Source organism: Telmatherina bonti (genome assembly GCF_933228915.1).
Source record: "Telmatherina bonti genome assembly, chromosome: 22".
NCBI lineage: Eukaryota > Metazoa > Chordata > Actinopteri > Atheriniformes > Telmatherinidae > Telmatherina > Telmatherina bonti.
Window position 1 is genome coordinate 10,677,108 of NC_136631.1, and position 21,022 is coordinate 10,698,129.

Here is a 21,022-nt window from a genome sequence, read left to right on the forward strand (position 1 = left end):
ACAACAGCGCCGTCACGTGTCACAGCCCGGTCCAATCAACGCAAACTTTCCAAACACAGATTTGTAAGATGGCGACAGCCGAACCGGTGAGTACTCCTAGTACGGAACATTTCTAAACATATGGGTGGGCGTCACGGTTTATTTACAGGTTAAAATGTGGTTAAAAGTTTATATACAGGTCTAAGCATTTGTGATCTAATAATTGCGTGTGGTTATGACAGCTGCGCGTGCTGTTTTTTGTAGTTTAAAACGTGTCTTCTGTGCCACGACCCCTGGCGTGAAAGAGGGAATGCTTGTGTGGAAATCTCCCAACTTTCAGGCTGACAGACGAGCTCTTCACTTATGGAAAATTATGTCAAAATGTCCAACTTTACTGTTCCTCATGTGGTGGTAAGGAGGACATACCTGAGAATATGGTTATCAATAGACTTTTGATGGTTGTTGAGAGATTTTTTAGGAATAATCTATTACATTTCAGTGGTTGTGGTTTAGTAGATAAATTTCAGTAGTTAAAACTGGTCGACACTAGTCTGTTCTGACCTCTACATGCAGACAGGGGCGTCCACAGGACATTTGGGGCCCTGTGAAAGACAATGGCATGACCCCACCACTTGGACACAAATTTTAGATTTTTGTTTTTGCTTCAATTACTTCAGGCTGATTTAAAAAAAAAAAAAAAAAAAAAAAAAGCTTTTCATGGGAATATAAAGATCAAGGGCTGTCTTTAACTCTTACTGGGGCAAGTGACTATTTTAACACTTTGTTTTCTTTCATATTCGTCCATGAAACTATTTTTTTGTTGTTAATGTAACAACGGAATGGAAGTCTTGGTACATACCAGGACAGTTTTAGGTTAAAATTTCTAATTTCAATGTATTTCTTTGAGTGCCCTTTAAAGGGTTAAATCACAGTGCATACATCTAACTAGGTTATTTTAACATAAATGATTTATCAGCTTATATTACTGTTATACTGGCGAGCTGTCCAGGGTATACCCCATCTTTCGCCCAAAGACTGCTGGGATAGGCTCCAGCTTCCCTGCGACCCTGAATTGGATAAAGTGGTTAGGAAAATGAATGAATGAATTACTGCTATATATTTTCTTTTTGGGGCCCCTATCAAGTCGTGGGACCCTTAAAATCTTCCTAACTCCAACCCCCCCACCCCCCCATATGGCGCCTCTGAATGCAGCAGTTGCTGGTTTAGCTGCTGACATCGATTAATGTTTGACTGTTTCATTTAATCAATACATTTTTCTCCAACTTAAACTATTTGTTTCTATTTTAAATACACATTAAACGTGAGAGATTTGAACATTTTTCTAAATTCTTTTTGAGAGTCATGTGATGGGGGGGATGTTTAACTCGGATGTGTTAAACTTTTTTGGATGAAATTAAATTGCTTTTAGTGGTACTAATGACATAAATGTTTTAAAATGAATCTCCTGTAGTTAAATGCCACAACAAGGCTAGTCAGCTAGCCAAGCTGGCTTCACAACCCACTGAAATGTGTTCCAGATGTTTGTATTAGGTTTCGTTTCTGAGCACTTCCAGCCTGCATTGTAATTGTGCAGTAAAAACTGCGGTTTATTCAGACAATTTCTGCATTGTTGAAGCTTTAAACAGTTGTTTTGTAAGCTTTGCTCTTGGTATTTACTTTTCCCAGCATCATGCTTTGCAAAATGGTTCAGCAAGTGTCAGAACAGATATTAATGGACAGCGGAAAGCATTACATTTTCCCTGAAGACAGGAAATCCCCTGCCGTATTCTGTCATACAGTATGTATTCTGATACTTAACTTGTTCAGGAAACAAAACCGAGTCCATCCCATCTTGAAGAAGATGGAGCGGAGGAGACTGGACAGGAGATTGTGAGTCCAGAGGCATACGTCAAACATCCACTTCAGAACAGGTCAGTGTCTGCAAATGAAGATTACATTTCAAACCAGTTTGATTAAGGCAAGCAGAAAACACACATAAATTCTTTATAAGTAAGTCCAAAGACAACAAAAGGTATTAATGCCAATTTTGTTTGTTTTTGTTTTTTTGGCTAATAAAAATATTTAATGTTTCTGTCTTGCAGTGAAAGTAGCTTGTTGAGTATCAGCTTTTATATATTTTCTCTACTGTAAGTCAGAGTCTTGTGTAGTGAGCTTTCACATCATATCCTTGATAACAGACAGTGGACATGCTTTTTTATTAGGTGCATCACAATATAATTGAGATAAGAATTACATTAAACCTTCATCTTGATAAATCTAGTTATAGTGCGGTATGCTTTGTGTTTTAGGATGAATGTGGACTTGTAGCTCAGACATAGATGATTGATGTTGAATTATTTGCTGAAAAAACTTTTATTTGGAAGCAAAAAGATAATAAAACTCTGTTGGATTTCAACTGTGTTGCTATAAAAACAGAGTTAGTACGCAACATTTCCATGTAAACATACTCTAGAGTTAAATAACATGTAAGCCAGTTAGTATAATTGTGTTGTTTTGGGATCTTAAGATACATGCAAAAAATTGGTCTTTACTTTGTTTATGAAATCGTTGAAACTGAAGAATTACTATCATTATATATTATTATTATAATTGTTATTATTATATTTCTGTCATTCTCTGACAAATTTGCCTTTTCATTACTTTTGTTTTTGGGGAATTTAAACTCACACTCACTGGCCTCTTTATTAGGTATACATGTTCAACTTCTTGTTGTGAATACAAATATCTAATGAACTAGTCCAGGCCAATTAAGGGTTATGGGAAAGGTGGAATCTATCAGGTAAGATGCAGGGTACACCCTGATAGGGCTGGGCGATATGACCTTTTTAGTAATATCCCAATATTTTTATGTCACGATATACGATATACATCTCGATACTTACCTTAGCCTTGAATGAATGCTTTGGTGCATACAAACACATCAGTAAGATGATTTTGTGTCTACATTAAAACATATTTGTTCATACTGCATTCAGATATGCTGATTTTAAACATTCATGCCAAAAGGATGAAATTGCAACGAAGCAAATTGATCAAAACCGTATTTATTGAACAGTTAAAGCAGTGGCAGAAATATGTCATTTTAAATTTGTGGTACTACTACGTTTTGTGGCGACACTTTTGCAACATACCGTGCATACGACAGTTGTTTGGTCAACATCCTCTCTCCGGTATTCAAACCACCGCCAGATGATGGATCCTGTTCTATTTGTCTTTGGAACAAATTCTTCCTCCATTTTTTGTAACTCGGGCTGCTACTGCTACCGGAGTTCTCTGCTAGAAATGCTGCTACACACTGCCTCTCATGATGTAGCATGTAGCTCACGTTATGTACGTAACTAGGTGCGCTTGCTTTAACGCTCTGTGCAAAGCGGTGCAGAGTCGAGGAGGAGTGAGAAAACCCCGCCCGCAGCTCAAAACAACTGCGTGACAACAGGCTACTCGAATATGATGAATATAGACATTTTCTATATCCCACAGGGGACTAGCCACGATATCTCGAGTATATTCAATATATCGCCCAGCCCTACACTCTGAACAGTCCATCACAGGGCCAACACAGAGGGACGAACAACCATTTACACTCACATTTGTAATTTATTTAGAGAATTTATAGTGATTAATTAACCTAATGTTCATGTCTTTGGGTGGTGGGAGGAAGCCAGAGTACCCAGAGAGAACCCATGCATACACTGGAACAACATCCAAATGCCACACAGGAAAGCTGAGGCTTGAACCAGCGACCACTATGCCAATGAGCCAATCGGATGGAAGCAACTCGATGCATTTAGTCATATAGACATGGTCAGAATGTCTGGCCGAAGTTCAGATGTTGGATCAGAATGAGGGAAAAGGGAGATTTAGGTGACTTTGAAAGTGGCGTTGTTGCTGATACCAGATCAGAGTATCAAGAGTTTTCCACAAACACTTGATCTACAGGGATTTTTGCACAAAACAATCGCAAGAATTTGCAGAGAATGACCTTAAAAAGAAAGAAAATCCAGAAAGCAGTATTAGTATGGCGCATAATGCCTTGTTGATGTCAGAGTAGAATGGCCACACTCAAATTACTGCTCATTACAGCTAAGTAGGGCTGCTCGATTATGACAAAAATTATAATCAGGGTAATTTTGACTGAAATTGAGATCTCGATTATTTAACACAATTATCCAGTATTTTTAAACAACTCTGCGGTCGTGGTGTTGTCGACTCCGTGTCGCGCATTATACCCGTCTAATGCACGGCTCCGAGTTGTTTAATCCGCTTTTACAGCTTATATAGGAACTATTTTATGTTGGCCTGGATGTACGTTTTATGCTAAACAACCGCTGTCAGGCTACAGCGCGTTTCTCTCATTCACCTGTTAAAAGACAGCTGATCTGAACCAGCTGATTAACGCGTTGCTATGGTAACGCCCTGTAACAAAGGGATATTACAGTGTTTAACTCGCCGAACTACGTGTGCGTTTATACGAAAATAATGCATCCAGTTCTCACTGACAACGGTATAAACTATGTTTAGGTGAACTTCCACAACCTACTGCAGTTATTCTACATCGACCTGCAGCCGGAGCCGACTGAGACTGGCCGCCTGGGAGTGCTTTAGGACGGGAGAGGCTCCCGCTGCTCCTTCCTTACAGTAACTGCAGAACAATATGTGCCTTCAAGTCAGTCGCCAAAACACCAGAAAAGTCTCTAATAACTCCAGTAAAAGTTGCTAGATTTGTCGCTTTTAACACAAAAAGTCACCAGATTTAGTGAGAAAGTCGCCAAGTTGGCAACAGTGTCTGAATGAAACCAAAGCAGCTGTGGGAGGAGTTTACAGCACAGCGCTGCAATGCCAGAGACGCTCGATTAGCAGCTGAAGACAGCAGGAGAGGAAACTGCAAATAAAATAAAATATCGCACCCTTTTATTTTTATGACCGTTGAAAACCCAGATCGTAATTGAGATTAAAATCCGATGAATCGCCCTGTCCTACAACTAAGGTGTGTAAAATACTATCTCTGAATGCTTAATATGTCCAACCTTAAAGCAGATGGGCTAGTGCAGCAGATCACAATGTACCATGTCACAAAGTTCAAATATCCTCCAACTGGTTTCTTCTTGAACAAAGTAATTGATTCAGTGGATCCCAGTGGTCTCTACAGTCACCAACTCTCAATCTAAAAGATCATCTTTGGGATGTGGTGGAACAGGAAAATTGTCACCATGGACATGCAGCAAATATGCAGCAGTTGTATGTTATCATGCCAGTATCGAGCAAACTCTCAGAGGAACGTTTTAAACATGCTGTTGAATCTAGGCTACGAAGAAACAAGACGTGGCCAGTAAGAGTATATCACATCAAGAGATCAGAGCTGTTATGCCTCCTCTCATTGCTTTGCCATTTTCTCCCCATTCAGACGACATACTCTTCCCTTGCAGCTCATCATCACTTCTGGCTGTGTTATGTGTTTACAGTAAGAGAAGAAACCAACCCCACTGAGATAAACTATTCACAGTTGTGTGTAAAAATGTACAGATGTTAAGATTTGGCCATGCATCACACACTTTAACCCCTGGTCAAGCAGCTGAATGGAGCGTCTCGTACAGGCGTGAAATGGAGAAATAATTAAACCATTGACTGAAAATAAAGGGTGCTGTGCTCACAAGAGGAAGCTGAGATATTTTCAGAGCTGCCTGAAAGATTAAAAAAAAAAAGTAGAATTCTTTTTACTCTTATTTAAAACCTGTAGACTTTGCTTATAAATAGGTACTAGTTAATCTTGTTCTTAGTTTTAATTAGGTTTAAGGTAAATTAAATGAGTATATACAATTAGCTGATCACATTTTAATGATTTATTTTGATCTACACAACTAATTTCTAAAATATAGACGCGTTAGTAGACTGACGATAAATTGTGCCAGCTGAAATACCTGCCTTCTGGAGAGTTTTTATTTTTCCCCAAAGTGGTGCCGTGATTGTCCTGTGATAGTCTGATGACCTGTCGAGAACTGTTGAGTGTTTTTCTCTCAATCCACACTCTGATAGCTTCCATCTCCCCCCTTTGCTGAATACAGATAAGCAATGGCTGAATATTTTATGTATATTTAAATTCCACAAGGATATTTATGTCCAACAAGGTCAAATAGAGAAGCTAAACTCACCAGAAAAACGGTCAGCAAAAAATAAAAGTTTGGTGCAAAAAACTTTAGGAGAGTTTCACAGTTGTGTTGTGAGAAGCGACTGAAAAGTTATATTTGGATACTAAATAATTCTGTTTTTTCTTCTTTTTTTCTGTGGCCCTTTTTTATCTAAAATTCACTTTCATAATACACCAATTTTCTACTAATTTGGACTAATTTCTTGAATTGCTTTTTTTTAAAAATGTTTTATCTAAGAGTCATGGAGAATTGATGTGTATCTTAGTATATAACCAGAAGGCAAAGAAAGAGTGTTGATGTCCATCAGAGCTACTTTATGATGTGCTGTTTATGGCCTATAATCAGATTTTCTCCTGTCTGACTGACAAGTAAAAAATGAAAAACACACACACACACACACACACACACACACATGCTGCCACAAACTGAATAGCTGACAGCTTGTATCAAACAATTGCCTGTCTGACAATCTGCTTTGCATATTCAGTTCAACTGAAGGGAATTTAATTAGTATCAAATGACTTATTCTGTCCTTCTTTGGCATTTATGTGGACTGTTCTCTCATTTGAAGGCACCCACTGTGACAGTGGTGCTGCTTTAATGACTTTATAACAGTCACACTTTGCTTTATTATTCTTCAGCTGAAAGAGTTTCAGGCTACTGGATAGCAATAGAAGGATTTACTGTTGGATTTGTGTGACACAGCATCACAGTTAATTGGACCAAGAGAGTGATTGTGTGGCTTTCTGCACATCAGAAGCGTCCTTCAGGGTTCACACGCAGCCCTTTTGCTCCAAAACTGAACTACTTTGATTGTTTTTGTTTATTGGGCATTTGTAATTCATGCAAAAGTTTTTGTTTTGTTTGTTGTTTTGTTTCCAACAGGTGGTCGCTGTGGTTCTTCAAGAATGACAAGAGCAAAACGTGGCAGGCCAACCTGCGACTCATCTCCAAATTTGACACAGTTGAAGATTTCTGGGCGTAAGGAGCGATACATGTCTGCTTTGAAGCAGTGTTATTGGGACAGAGAATAAATTTCATGACTTAATCTTTTTTTCTTTTTTTTTTCTTTTTAATACAGTCAAGTCCGCTGACATGTTTTGGTAACTTCAAACTCTCTGTTTCAGTCTCTACAACCACATTCAGTTGTCAAGCAACCTCATGTCAGGTTGTGACTACTCCCTTTTTAAGGTACTCTTGATGTGTGGAACATTTTTGTGAATTTGCAGAGGGAGATGGTGTGATGCACACATAGAAGCACACATGATTTTTCTCCCAGTTCTGCTTGTGATGATCTTCAGGGTATTAAGAACTGCTTTATGTGTACAATGATTATTTCCTGCCTATAACAGACAAAACACACAGTCTGCACATGCTTGAGCCTCGTGGGGTTTAGGTGACGTACTGAGTTTCAGGGAAGTCTTTAAAAATGGTGGTAGCAATAGAGAACAGGTTGTAGAAACGTTTTGGTTGGAAAAAGAACGAGTTAAGGGTTGTTAAGCATTTTGATTATCAAAATTAAAAATAAAAAAAAAAGTAGTATGAGAACCGTATTGAATCTTTGTCTTTCTTGTCTTAAATCTTTCATGTAAACACAACTGATCGGATCATTTTATTTTGGATATCTGATTTCTGTTGGTCAGATGAAGTATTTGTCCATGTAAACGTAGCCGTCCTCCCAGATTGAGGGTTTCTTTATGCATCGGAGAGGATGAAAAGATGAGCGATATGCACACAGCTTGCTCAAAATGTAATTATACCGATTTTATAAAAGCAAATTACACAAAAACGTCTTGTATTTTTCAGAAATTCAGTATTTATGTAATATTACATTACCAGCTGTGGTTATTACATTTTCTAAAGATTTATTTATACTAGATCAATAAACCAACCAATACATGATAACTTATGTTGTTACGTTTTTGACTTTTACATTTAAAATGCAAAATTATTTTGCAGTTGGTTGTTGCACATCATGTTATAGGTGCCAGGATTCGATAGGTATTTACCAAGCATTTAATTGATCAATATCCGAATGCAAGTTTAGCATTAAAAGAACGTCTTTTCACACAGCTCGGTAAAAAGCTGAAGTTGTAAATATAGCTTTTTTATATGCTCTTTGGAAATCATGCTGAAACCAGTGCACTTTTTGTGACTCTTGGCAATTTGAACCGTTGCTGCAGGATGGCATTGAACCGATGTGGGAGGATGAGAGGAACAAGCGTGGTGGACGCTGGCTGATCACACTCACCAAGCAGCAGAGGAGAATAGACCTGGACCGCTTCTGGCTGGAAACTGTAGGTTTTCTCTGCACCTGCTATCCTCTCCATCCTTTTAAACCCAAACCAAAACACTATTTATCATTTCTGTAGCCTCTCCCCAAAGAAGTATTTATTACCTGCTGGCTGTAATGATTAGAATCACTTCTCTATCATCATACTTGTTACCTGCAGAAATGGGTGATTACATCCTCTTACACCCCTAAGCCACAGATCAGGTGGTTTTATTGTTGCTGCCATCTGTTTTCGCTATGAAATCTCAGACATACCATTACCTTGACTGTGTGCTGAGCTTATGGTGAGGGATCACAGCCCTGTCAAATTAAAGGAGTTGAAAATCAGCTCACTTGCTTCTCTCTCTCAGCGTTATGGTGAGCTCTCTTGCTGCTCTTAAGGTCACTGACAGTGATGTACAAGCTACTATGTTGCATGTGAACACACAGGTCTTACTGTACTGTCAGAACTGTGGCTGTTACAAAAACAAGCGATTTTCTCTTACTGTGACATGATTCATACAAATTATTTTATATTTTTTAAGCTCGTGACAATTATTTACTGATTTGCTGAGCTTGTAATCCAGCACCTGGTCATTTTCATCATGCATTATGCTACAAATACTTACAGAAGTAGAAGACCCTTACGCTGATCCTTCAACACAGCGACATCATGGGTGGATGAACAGCTGCATCACGTTGTTGTTTTGAATCAATCAGATGACCTATCAAGAGTCGAGTGCGCTTTGAGAGGGTGGTCTTTATGCCAATTTATGGTCATTTTAAATAAATAGGTAAACCTGTTTTAAGCGTCACTATCCTCATGCTTTCATTCATGTGTTGTTGGTGTGCTCTGGTATGATGGTTTGGCTGTATATCTACCAGAGGGCAGTGCTGAGTTTCAAGTTCACCTTGGAGTTCAGATATTTGTTTCAGGCACAGAAAATGTTGGAGAGACACAGCTGAACAAGCTGAATCTACTCTCATTGTAGTAAATTCTGATACATATGTTTTATTCACCTCATCAGGACATTTTGAAAGTTGGACTGTTGTCTGTCCTTTGGTTCGGTTTGCTTTCACACTGCATTTTATTCAAGTGGACTAAATCACCTGAACAACATCATGCAGTTACAACAGGTGCTCGCTAGGGGGCAAAGTTCCCCAAAACGACCACTGAACAGTAAGAAAAAATGCAAGAAAGAAGAAAAATCCGACTAATTGATTGGCCCAAGGCGGAAACTAAATCCTTCCCCTTTAGTCTGTTTATTCATAAAAAATAAACAAAGGAGCAATTTCAGTTTGTTGTCTCGATTTAACTCTGAATCAAATCCAAAAAGTCCAGTTAATTTTACGCAGATCTAAACCTGCCGCCAAAATCTGATGTGCATCAAAGAAGGGAGTTTTGATCCACATAGAAACCGAGGTCTCGGTTCACTTTAAGTGAACCAAATGCAGAAAGCGGACTACACTTTACGTGGCAGAAACAAAAATTGCCGTTTGTTAAACAAGATCAGAACATTTGTATTGTCCTTCCCATCAGTAATACTTGATGCAGCGCCACCTCTGGTGAGGAGGGGAACACAGGAGTACAAAAGATTTGTTAGTCTGAAAGCACATTTGGAAAAACTGATTGATGAAACCCCCCGGTGAACCGAATCTAGCAGACTATTTGGTGCAAATACGACCTCAAAGAACACAAAATTCAATTCAACTTTATTTGTATAGCGCCACTTCACAACAATGTTGTCACAGGGCACTTTACATACACAAATCAACATAACACATCATTTCAAGCCAATTCATACATATCCTATAATAGAAACCAACTGATTGCATCGAGTCATGACTTCGATCCAATCCCTCATCCTGAGCTGCACGCGGCGACAGTGGGAAGGAAAAAACTCCCTTTTAACAGGAATATAAAACCTCCAGAAAAACCCGGCTCAGGAAGGGCAGCCATCTGCCTCGACTGGTTGGGGTGGAGACGACAGGAAAGACAGATCAACATGTACAACTGCACTTGTTCAGGAAGACCTGCGTAAAAAAGGAGAAATAAGTTAGATACAGAAATACAGGCATATGTAGCACCCGTTCAGTCTCTCTTGCCTATGGGAGTAGTGGGTGCTTGGGTTCGTTTTAAATAAAAGGTGGATACCAAGAAGGTGCACCTGAAAGTGGATTATTCCAAACTTAAAAGTAAACTAAGGTTATAATAAAATGTTTCTCGCACAGATATGACCCGGAGATGATTTAAAGCTGAACAAACTGCCTGGCCTTTATTGAACAAGAACCCAATTTTGTCAACAGGAACAGTAGGCCGAGCTGGTAAACATAAAAATTTAACCATAAAATAAAGCAAATAAACAAAATATTTGAGCTGGTTTAAAGCCTACAATCTGCACAATAAAGTGTCTTTAACTCAATGGTTTCTTATTTCTGTGTACCTGCATAAATACCATCAGTATCCACAGTCTTACACATACAAATATAAACCAACGTTAAACCACATCAAACCAATTTAACCGTCGGTCGTGGGCCCACACACACACACACACACACACACACACACAAGCGCGCAGGTACTGAACTCACGGATCCGAAGTCTCAGGAAAAAACACGTTGCAGGCCTGTAAGTCTTGCAAAACATTGAGTGCGTTGAAATATTCCTTGCAAAACATTGAGTGCGTTGAAATATTCCTTGCAAAACATTGAGTGCGTTGAAATGTCCGACCGTGGAATGGCGAATCTGTGCGACGTCAGGCGGGTTGCGTTGTCCGCCATTAACTGCCTTCTCGCGCGCCTTTTTTCCTCCTTGATACTCCTTTCCCGAATGTCCTCGCGCTGCTTCGAGTCTGAATCCACGTCTTCCCACTCGTAAAACGTACGAGCTCCAGCCCTTTTTCTCCCTCTCGCACACTTTAAGCAAGAAGGCTCTTTGTATCGTGTTAAACTCCACGCGGCAAACTTTCTTCTTCATCCACGTCTCTTTTCCCCAGTCCCTCTCTCTCCTCCACCCTCACCCTTCGCTCTCCCCTCGTTAGTCCCTCCCCCTCACTTTGATTACCAATCAAAAGGCACAAAGGTGAGCGACTACATCTCCAAACCAATAGAATGACGGATGTGGAAAACAACCTGGAAGTGTCGCCAGACTAAATACAATTTAAAAATTATTATTTTAATGAAATAATATTCTTAACCCTTCATGTCTGAATAAAATAACAGTGAAAGACATTTATAACAAATGCATTTGTGTCTTTTTACAAATAAAGCAATAAAAAGTAAATAAACTTTTACTTTATGATGCTATCGTGACTAAATAAACTCAAATAGGTTTTACTTTAGCCCCCTAATTACTACAGGGCTACACCCTCCCCCTTCTAAAAGGGTTTTGATGTCCTCATCAAAATAACACTTTGACACCTTACTAGCTTGGTGAGTAAAGGAAGGGTTTAAGTTCGAACAAGTGGCGCATAAGGCCAAGGGATGACACCAAAAAGTCTGACAAGTATTACGTCTGTGATCTCGGTAAGTCCCACTTCCCACCAGCACTCCATGGCTGAGAACTGTCACTGGGTGCTCAGAGGGTTTGCCAAGCTCATCATAGCTCAGCCGAACTACGGGTCGGGTCACTCGTCTGAGACGTTCAACTGAACTCTCTACTTCAGTCAATTGGGGTTGAGTCATATTGCCTACTCCCCCTTCTTGACCATCAGTTTTTGGGTCAGCTTGAGGAGGGTGTTCAGTATTGTCAGTCATATCTGATTTTTCCTCAACCAGACTTGAAACTTGTCTCAACTGGTCGGCTTCACTAGCCTTGGGCTCTGCCTGCCTGTTTGACCACTCCAGGTGTGTCAGTGGTCCGTCCCAGTCCATGTCTGGTTGTCTTGATAGGTGTACTACTTCATAATCTGATTCTGAAAAAATGTCAGAGTCATTATCTATTGTCGGTGTTGGTTCTTTTGGCTTAGGTCTGGATGCTCTGGTGACTGGTCTTGGAGGTATCTCATTCTCACCACTCTCTACAGGTAGCCGCACCATGTAGCCAATAGGTAACAAATGATTCCGATGGACCGTTTTTTCAGCACCCATTCCTGTTTCTGGCTTAATCTTGTAGACTGGGAGGTGGGGTAGTTTTTCTATGATAATGTACGGTACTGACCGCCATTTACATTTCAGCTTGTGCTTGCCAGTCAGTCCAAAGTTTCTAAGCAGTACACGATCGCCTTTATCCAGTACTTGCTCTTTGACATGCTTATCATGAGCTTTTTTGTTTCTTTGGTGGCTCTTGTCTGCAGACTGAGTGGCTAACGTGTAAGCTTCCTGAAGATCTTTCCTTAGCTGTGCTACATAGCGGTGGTAAGATGTAGTCTTTTGGCTTTCAACAGAAACCCCAAAACAAAGGTCTACTGGTAGACGGGCTTCTCTACCAAACATGAGGAGATAAGGTGAGTACCCTGTAGCCTCGTTTTGTGAGCAGTTATAAGCATGTACCAACTGACTTATCTTTTGACTCCATCTTTGCTTTTGCTTTGGGTCCAGGGTTCCCAGCATTGACAACAATGTTCGATTAAATCTCTCTGGTTGGGGATCTCCCTGGGGGTGATATGGAGTGGTTCTAGACTTACGTATGCCGAGCATCTTCAGTAGGTCTTGAATCAACTTGCTTTCAAAATCTCGCCCCTGATCTGAATGTATGCGGGCGGGGAGTCCATAATGCACGAAGTAACGTTCACACAGTATTTTAGCCACCGTGGTCGCTTTCTGGTCTTTCGCTGGAAAGGCTTGAGCGTACCGAGTAAAGTGATCTGTCACAACTAAGATGTTGGCGTGACCTTGTGAATCGGGCTCAAGTGACAGGAAATCGATACAGACCAGATCTAGTGGTCCTTGGCTTGTGATCTGGTTCAGAGGAGCAGCTTTTTGAGGGAGAGCTTTGCGAAGGATGCACCTCCCACAGTTCTTTATATATTGCTCCACTTCAGTCCCCATTTTGGGCCAGTAGAATCGATCTCGAATGAGTTCCAATGTTTTTTCCACTCCCAGATGCCCAGATTCGTCATGGAGGGACTTCAGAATCATAGGAATGTGTTGGCGGGGAAGAACCAGCTGATGAACTGTACCTCCCGTGGGTCTCTGAATTTCTCTGTAAAGCAAGTGGTTCTGAATCATCAGCTTACTTGCTTCTCGGTTTAGTAGTGCTGCTAACAGATTGTCTCCTGCTGAAAACGGGACACTTTCATTCAGTGACTGTTTGACCGGAGCAATCGTGGGGTCTGTGTCTTGAGCTGTAATGAGGTCTTGGGGGCTGAGTTGGACTAAGCAGCCAAGGTCCAGCCGCACTGGGTATGCAAAGCATTCTGGTACTGCTTCAGGTGAGACCCCTAGGGACTCTGCTAGGGTAGTGGACTCTTTGGGTGTTTTACAGCATTTAACTTGCTTGCAAAGAGTTTTGACACTTCCTGGTGACACAGTCTGCCACTCTTCTTCTGTGGTAAGGACAGGGTTCCGTGACAGCGAATCAGCGTCAATGTTACTGATGCCGGGTCTGTACTGCAAGGCGAAGTTGTAGGTTGAAAGCGCTGAGAGCCAGCGGTGACCAGTTGCATTGAGTTTAGCTGTCGTGAGAATATAAGTGAGGGGGTTGTTGTCGGTCCTCACAGTGAACTGGGCTCCATACAGATAATCATGGAACTTATCCACTACAGCCCACTTCAACGCCAGGAACTCTAACTGGTGCACTGGGTAGTTTTTCTCTGAAGCACTCAACTTTCGACTGGCAAAGGCTACTGGCCTCAACCCTTCTGGATGTTCCTGGTTAAGGACAGCACCAAGCCCACAGAAGCTAGCATCAATGTGGAGTGTATAGGGCTTTGTTGGGTCAGCAAATGCCAACACAGGGGCGTTTGTAAGGCAGCTGATGATTTTCTGGAAAGCCTCAGAACAGGACTGATCCCACCGGTCTCCAAAGGGATCATGGACTTTGTAATAGGTTTTATCTGGTGACGGAGTGGACTTTCTTTTCTTTTGTGTTGGGGGATAACCCTTACACAGTTCAGTGAGTGGTCGCACAATGATGGAGAAGTCTTTTATGAAACGTCGGTAGTAGCCACAAAATCCCAAGAATGACTGTAGGGATGGGAGGTCAGTAGGCTGTTTCCACCGAGTTACTGCCTCCACCTTTGTCTGGTCGGTGGCGATGCCATGCTCAGAGATAATATGACCGACATAGGTGACTTGTGGGCGGCAAAACTGGCACTTATCTAAAGACAACTTAAGTCCTGCTTCCTCCAGACGAGTTATCACCTTAAGAAGTCTGTCTTCATGTTCTTCCAGGGTCTTGGCAAAGACTATTAGGTCATCCAGGTAGACTATTACTTCCAGCATATTCATGTCGCCGACTGCCTTCTCCATGAGTCTTTGAAATGTCGCCGGGGCTCCAGTGATCCCCTGCGGCATTCTTTCAAACTGGAAGAATCCCAGAGGACATATGAAGGCGGTTTTCTCTTTGTCCTCTTCAACCATTGGTATTTGATAATACCCGCTGCGCAGGTCCAGCACAGAAAACCATCTGCTGCCAGACAGGCAGTCTAGAGCATCATCGATGCGTGGCACAGTGTATTGGTCAGGGATGGTTCTGCGGTTCAAGGTCCGGTAGTCGACACACATGCGAAGCTGACCATTCTTTTTGCGTGCAATGACTATTGGAGACGCATAGGGACTCCTGGACTCTTTTATAATCCCTGCTGCTAGCAGTCCTTGAAGATGGCGCCGCAGATCATCCAAATCTGCAGGGGCAACTCGTCGGGACCTCTCTCTGAATGGAGTGTGATCACTGAGGCGAATATGATGTTGTACGCCTTTGGCCAAGCCAACATCCCATTCTTCGGTGGAGAATACATTGGCATGCTGGGCCAGCTTTCGGCTTAGTCTCTCTTTCCATTCTTGAGTTATAGGGGAACCACTGAAATCGAACAAGGAAGGATCCATATTTGGGACAGATATTCCTTGGGCTTTTGAAAAGTCAGTTACCAGGTCTGCAACCTGCAGGTGAGCTATCACTGTACCCATTGGGATAGCAGTTGGCTTCAGGGACTCATTTCTTAGGAGCACCAGAAACTGATTTTTATCTAGGACCTTTGAAAACAACACTGTGGGCTGGATAAGTACACTGGGAGGAAGAGCAGGTGAGTGAGCACGCTCAGTAATCAGTATACTGTCCCCAAGGTCTTGGTGTTCTTTAACCTTGCAGGTGGCTATATGTTCTTGGCCTGGGGGAATGATTAGGGGTCCAGGCCCAGTCCACTTTACGTCAGCCACAGGTAAGTCACGGATATTGTTTTTTGCTGGCTTTAGGTCAGGGACAGGTAAGTCATCAGTATCTTGCACGTGTACTCTTGCTGAACTAACATTCTCTGAGTCCCTTTTCGTTAACTTTGAATGAAGAGGTCTGACCCCATTAACATTAGTGCCGATCAGTACAGGTATATTCTCAGAACAGCGTGGGTCAGGGCACACCAGTGCAAGAACGGGGATAGCCTTGACTTTGCTAGACTTGGATTTTTTAGGCAATTCCAACTCAATTTGGATGTAGCCCTTGTACGGGTAACTGCTCCCCGACTCACTCAGGCCCCAGATGGCTAGACCGGTTACCGGGTTAAGTGGGATATGCGATAGGTGTTCAGCATACCAGCTGTCGAAAATTATTGTGACCTGAGAGCCGCTGTCTAATAGTGCAGTGCAAGGGTGGCCATCGATTTTAACAAGGGCAGTGGATGGGGGACCAACTAACCCCTCAGGTAAGTGGTCAAGTTTTTCCTTTACTGCACTTCTTTTGACACTTGCATTGGTGGTCTTGGTTCTTGCCTCGCTGTCTGGTTTCTGAGCAGTTCTGAGCTTTCTTTGGGCTTGTAGCAGCTTCTGTATGACTTTGGGGTAGTTTTCAGGAGCGGCACAGGTTGTTGCAAAATGTCCCTCTTCCCCACACCGATAGCAGAAGAAATCACACGAGTCTCGGTGTGTGTAGGTTCTTTGCTGCCCTGATTTGTTTTGAGTTTCTTGTCTGGGTATTGTAGCTGGGTTATACTTAGGCTTGACTGACATGGCTGAGACATGTTTTCTGAGCTTAACAACCTCTTTCTTTAGAGCTTGTATGTTCTTATCCTCATAATTCTCTGTCTCTGGAGCACTTGTAGCAAGATGACTTGGCACGACTGAAGGGGCAGAGAGTTCACTAACTTGTATTCTTAGCTTTTGTAGTTCAGTTTTTAAGTCTGTCAATTCAGAGTCTGGAGCTGCAGTGGCACTTTTGGCGTGAACAACTTTGGAAGGATGCAATCTCTGGCGTGAAGCTTCATGCTCTTCTTCAAGTCTTATTTCATTCAGCAACTGCAGGAATGTAGGGGGGTCATTTCTGCGCTCTCTAAATCTGAGGTTGATGAGCAATAGGTCAGAATGAGTAGCACCTTTGATAAGTTGATCCAGACGAGCTCGGTTGGCAGCGGCTGATGGGAGTCCGCCCTTTTGGACTACTTTGTTTAGAATTCTCTCTGTTCGTCTCAGAAATTCAGAAAGTTTTTCACCGGAGTGTTGACAAAGCATTCTGAACGCGAAGTATAATTCATCACCGGTTTCTGGTGTGCCAAACGTATTCTCGAGTATGTCGAGATAATCCATAGCTGTTGCATCTGGGTTATTGAATCTGACAGCTTGCAAAATCTCCAGGGCCGGGCCCTTTACACCTTCCATTATCCTCATTTTCTTTTCCCGCTCTGGCCGACCACACTCTTCAATCATTAACCTGGCTTGTTCTATCCAGTTCTCCAACTGTTCTTCACCAGGTGTTGTGGGCGTAACTCCGGAAAAGGTTCTCAACCGTCGGTAGGGGGTGGTTTCATGAGTTGTGGGTCTGTTATGCTGTTGCAGTATGTCTCCAACTGCTCTTATGATGGCCTCGGGGGTTGATGTTTGAAGTGGGGAAACGTAGTCTGAGTCAGAGGGCGGCACAGAGAATCCATTTCTGGTTTCAGGGTCTAGAGTCTCATCCTCCTCTGCAGAGGCTCCGAAGATCCTCCAAGGCTGAGCTGAGCCCTCAGGCAGAACATCCAGGGGAATAATTTTGGTATTCACTTTCTCCCTACATTCACAGAGCACAGTTAAACTTTGTGATTGCGGGTCGTACATCCTTCCCCTTACTTTGACTCTCCCAAGTGCTTTAATAGACTGTACAGTGTCCTCAATGTAGCTTACTTCAGCGTCATCAGGTACATCTTTAACCAGTACGGCATGTGCAGAGTCAATGCCTTCTCCCTTGCACCAGCACCTCAACTGTGCTGTCCCCATATTGTTTCTGGAACTACTTAGAAGATTGTCAGTTCAACTGGGTGTAATTTGCATTAACATAGATTAGTCTGTGCTGACGGGCATAAGTAGGGCTTTCATTTAAAAGCAAAAGAAAAAAAAATCTGACAAACACATAGGTCCCCTTTAAATTAATTTTACATAAGAATTAACATCATCAGTTTTTTCTCTTTGTGAGTTCTTTTAACTACAATTTTTTAAATCTCCGGGTCAAATGATTAACTTAACAGTAGTTCTAGTACAAAATAACACTATGTTATCCCAGCGGTGCCTCCATTTTATGTGTAGCACCCGTTCAGTCTCTCTTGCCTATGGGAGTAGTGGGTGCTTGGGTTCGTTTTAAATAAAAGGTGGATACCAAGAAGGTGCACCTGAAAGTGGATTATTCCAAACTTAAAAGTAAACTAAGGTTATAATAAAATGTTTCTCGCACAGATATGACCCGGAGATGATTTAAAGCTGAACAAACTGCCTGGCCTTTATTGAACAAGAACCCAATTTTGTCAACAGGAACAGTAGGCCGAGCTGGTAAACATAAAAATTTAACCATAAAATAAAGCAAATAAACAAAATATTTGAGCTGGTTTAAAGCCTACAATCTGCACAATAAAGTGTCTTTAACTCAATGGTTTCTTATTTCTGTGTACCTGCATAAATACCATCAGTATCCACAGTCTTACACATACAAATATAAACCAACGTTAAACCACATCAAACCAATTTAACCGTCGGTCGTGGGCCCACACACACACACACACACACACACACACACAAGCGCGCAGGTACTGAACTCACGGATCCGAAGTCTCAGGAAAAAACACGTTGCAGGCCTGTAAGTCTTGCAAAACATTGAGTGCGTTGAAATATTCCTTGCAAAACATTGAGTGCGTTGAAATATTCCTTGCAAAACATTGAGTGCGTTGAAATGTCCGACCGTGGAATGGCGAATCTGTGCGACGTCAGGCGGGTTGCGTTGTCCGCCATTAACTGCCTTCTCGCGCGCCTTTTTTCCTCCTTGATACTCCTTTCCCGAATGTCCTCGCGCTGCTTCGAGTCTGAATCCACGTCTTCCCACTCGTAAAACGTACGAGCTCCAGCCCTTTTTCTCCCTCTCGCACACTTTAAGCAAGAAGGCTCTTTGTATCGTGTTAAACTCCACGCGGCAAACTTTCTTCTTCATCCACGTCTCTTTTCCCCAGTCCCTCTCTCTCCTCCACCCTCACCCTTCGCTCTCCCCTCGTTAGTCCCTCCCCCTCACTTTGATTACCAATCAAAAGGCACAAAGGTGAGCGACTACATCTCCAAACCAATAGAATGACGGATGTGGAAAACAACCTGGAAGTGTCGCCAGACTAAATACAATTTAAAAATTATTATTTTAATGAAATAATATTCTTAACCCTTCATGTCTGAATAAAATAACAGTGAAAGACATTTATAACAAATGCATTTGTGTCTTTTTACAAATAAAGCAATAAAAAGTAAATAAACTTTTACTTTATGATGCTATCGTGACTAAATAAACTCAAATAGGTTTTACTTTAGCCCCCTAATTACTACAGGGCTACACATATATTTATACATTAATATATTAGAGAAATAGAGCGAGGTACTCCTCAGTGCATCAGGTAACATCCCCATTGCTACATAAGTAATGGTTGGCTAGACTACCCATAACTATAAGAGCAATGAGCATAACCTGGACAGTTGCCGAGGTGCTTCAACCTGTTTTGGTAAAACTCAGAAATTTCTGAACAATAAAATGAAATGGACTCCTTTTAATCTTTCTCATCTCATCTCTCCACGTGTTACATGCTAATAAGTTTAGATAAGGATAAATATGTGCTGACGAAATGACTTTCTGACAAAGTAACATTTTACAGTCTCGCTCATCATAAAAAGTGATGGCAGAACTTCATCAGTGACCTTCTTCTCTCCTGAAAATAAGAAGGCTTTTCTTTAAGCAATGACTGAGAATGAATCATGATGTCATGACAACAGGTTTTTTTTCCTCACTCTCTCTCTCTCTGCTTTCACCAGCTCCTGTGCTTAGTCGGAGAGGCTTTTGATGACTACAGCGACGATGTCTGCGGAGCTGTGGTCAACATCCGCAACAAAGGAGATAAAATAGCCGTTTGGACATCAGACTACGAGAACCGGGAGGCTGTAACACACATAGGGTGAGAAACATCCTCGGAGTCCTCAGACTGAACAGATGATGATAGTCTATGCCCCTTCTTAAGTTTAACCATTTCCCTCAACAGGAGGGTTTACAAGGAGCGCTTGGGACTTCCCATGAAGATGACGATCGGCTACCAGTCTCACGCAGACACGGCTACCAAAAGCGGCTCAACCACCAAGAACAAATTTGTTGTTTGAGAAATGCCCTTTGTGCCTCTTTCTGTTCCGTGTCTTATTTGTTGTTGGTGCATAAGTTTACTTCGCTGCAAAGACTGCAGAATGCTTTCTGAAGGAGGGAAGAAATTCAAGACTACAAGCCAAATTTTCCATAACCAGCCCAGAAACGACATAGCAGCAGCGGTTAAAACAAAACAACAATAGAAAAAATAAACAAATCTCCCACAGCATTAACAATAAGAAGTATTGATAGTGAATTATATTCAGTGTTTCATACTCTACTAAGGAAATTCAGTTGATTTTATTATGTGTTTTTTGGGTTTTTTTTTAATGGCAGGGAATCCTGAAATAAAGAAACTGTATATTTTCTCCCTTTTTTTCTTTTACAGCATCATTCTTTTGCTGTATACCTTAATGACATTAAGAACTTTAATTTATTATTTTAATTTGCCTGCATATTCTACGGTTAAGCCTTTGTTTAATGCTTTTTTTTTTTTCCTTGAACTGTTGCAAGTAATCAACCTTTTTAAAGTATTTCATTACTCATATTCATTTGAGTGTTAATATAATTAAAACTCTGGTTTTGCAATTATGAACTGGAATTGTGGAGCATTTTCTTTGCGACCTGTCTGATCGACTTCTAGTTGCGCCGGAACCAGGAAGCCGACATCAGCTGGCATGAGAGCTGCATTAAATGACTTGATGAAAAATACTGAAGTAGACATTCTGAAGGAAAAATAAGTTCTAAATCTATACTCATTCATGCTGAGATCCATTAAAATGTCAGTATAAAGACGGTTTTTCTTAAAGAAAAGGTTACTTTGTGCAACAAAACACTCCAGCTCAGTTCATTTGCACCAGAACAGCTTTAAAAATGTCACTGCAGCAT

General features: G+C 41.4%; 1 protein-coding gene across 2 annotated transcripts; it reads left to right on the forward strand.

The window, feature by feature from the left end:
- Positions 1 to 38: 38 nt before the first annotated feature.
- eif4eb (eukaryotic translation initiation factor 4eb) lies at positions 39 to 20,650 on the forward strand. Of its 2 annotated transcripts, none has more exons than XM_079261954.1 (7): positions 39 to 86; positions 1,807 to 1,910; positions 7,032 to 7,127; positions 7,274 to 7,337; positions 8,330 to 8,443; positions 19,816 to 19,955; positions 20,040 to 20,650. In XM_079261954.1, the coding sequence occupies exons 1-7, from the start codon at positions 69 to 71 to the stop codon at positions 20,152 to 20,154; spliced, it is 651 nt and encodes a 216-aa protein (XP_079118080.1). In that variant the 5' UTR covers positions 39 to 68; the 3' UTR covers positions 20,155 to 20,650. The 2 variants fall into 2 exon arrangements, with proteins under 2 accessions (XP_079118080.1, XP_079118079.1); XM_079261953.1 differs by lacking the exon at positions 39 to 86 and adding an exon at positions 314 to 390.
- Positions 20,651 to 21,022: the final 372 nt, after the last annotated feature.

What these genes read in the sequence shown, in the direction of transcription:
- eif4eb (XM_079261953.1), top strand. Translation starts at nt 343, where the DNA reads ATGGAAAATTATGTCAAAATGTCCAACTTTACTGTTCCTCATGTGGTG. An exon ending in AAACATCCACTTCAGAACAG is followed by an intron (nt 1,911 to 7,031) that starts GTCAGTGTCTGC and finishes TGTTTCCAACAG; the next exon opens with GTGGTCGCTGTGGTTCTTCA. An exon ending in GAGGCTGTAACACACATAGG is followed by an intron (nt 19,956 to 20,039) that starts GTGAGAAACATC and finishes TTCCCTCAACAG; the next exon opens with GAGGGTTTACAAGGAGCGCT.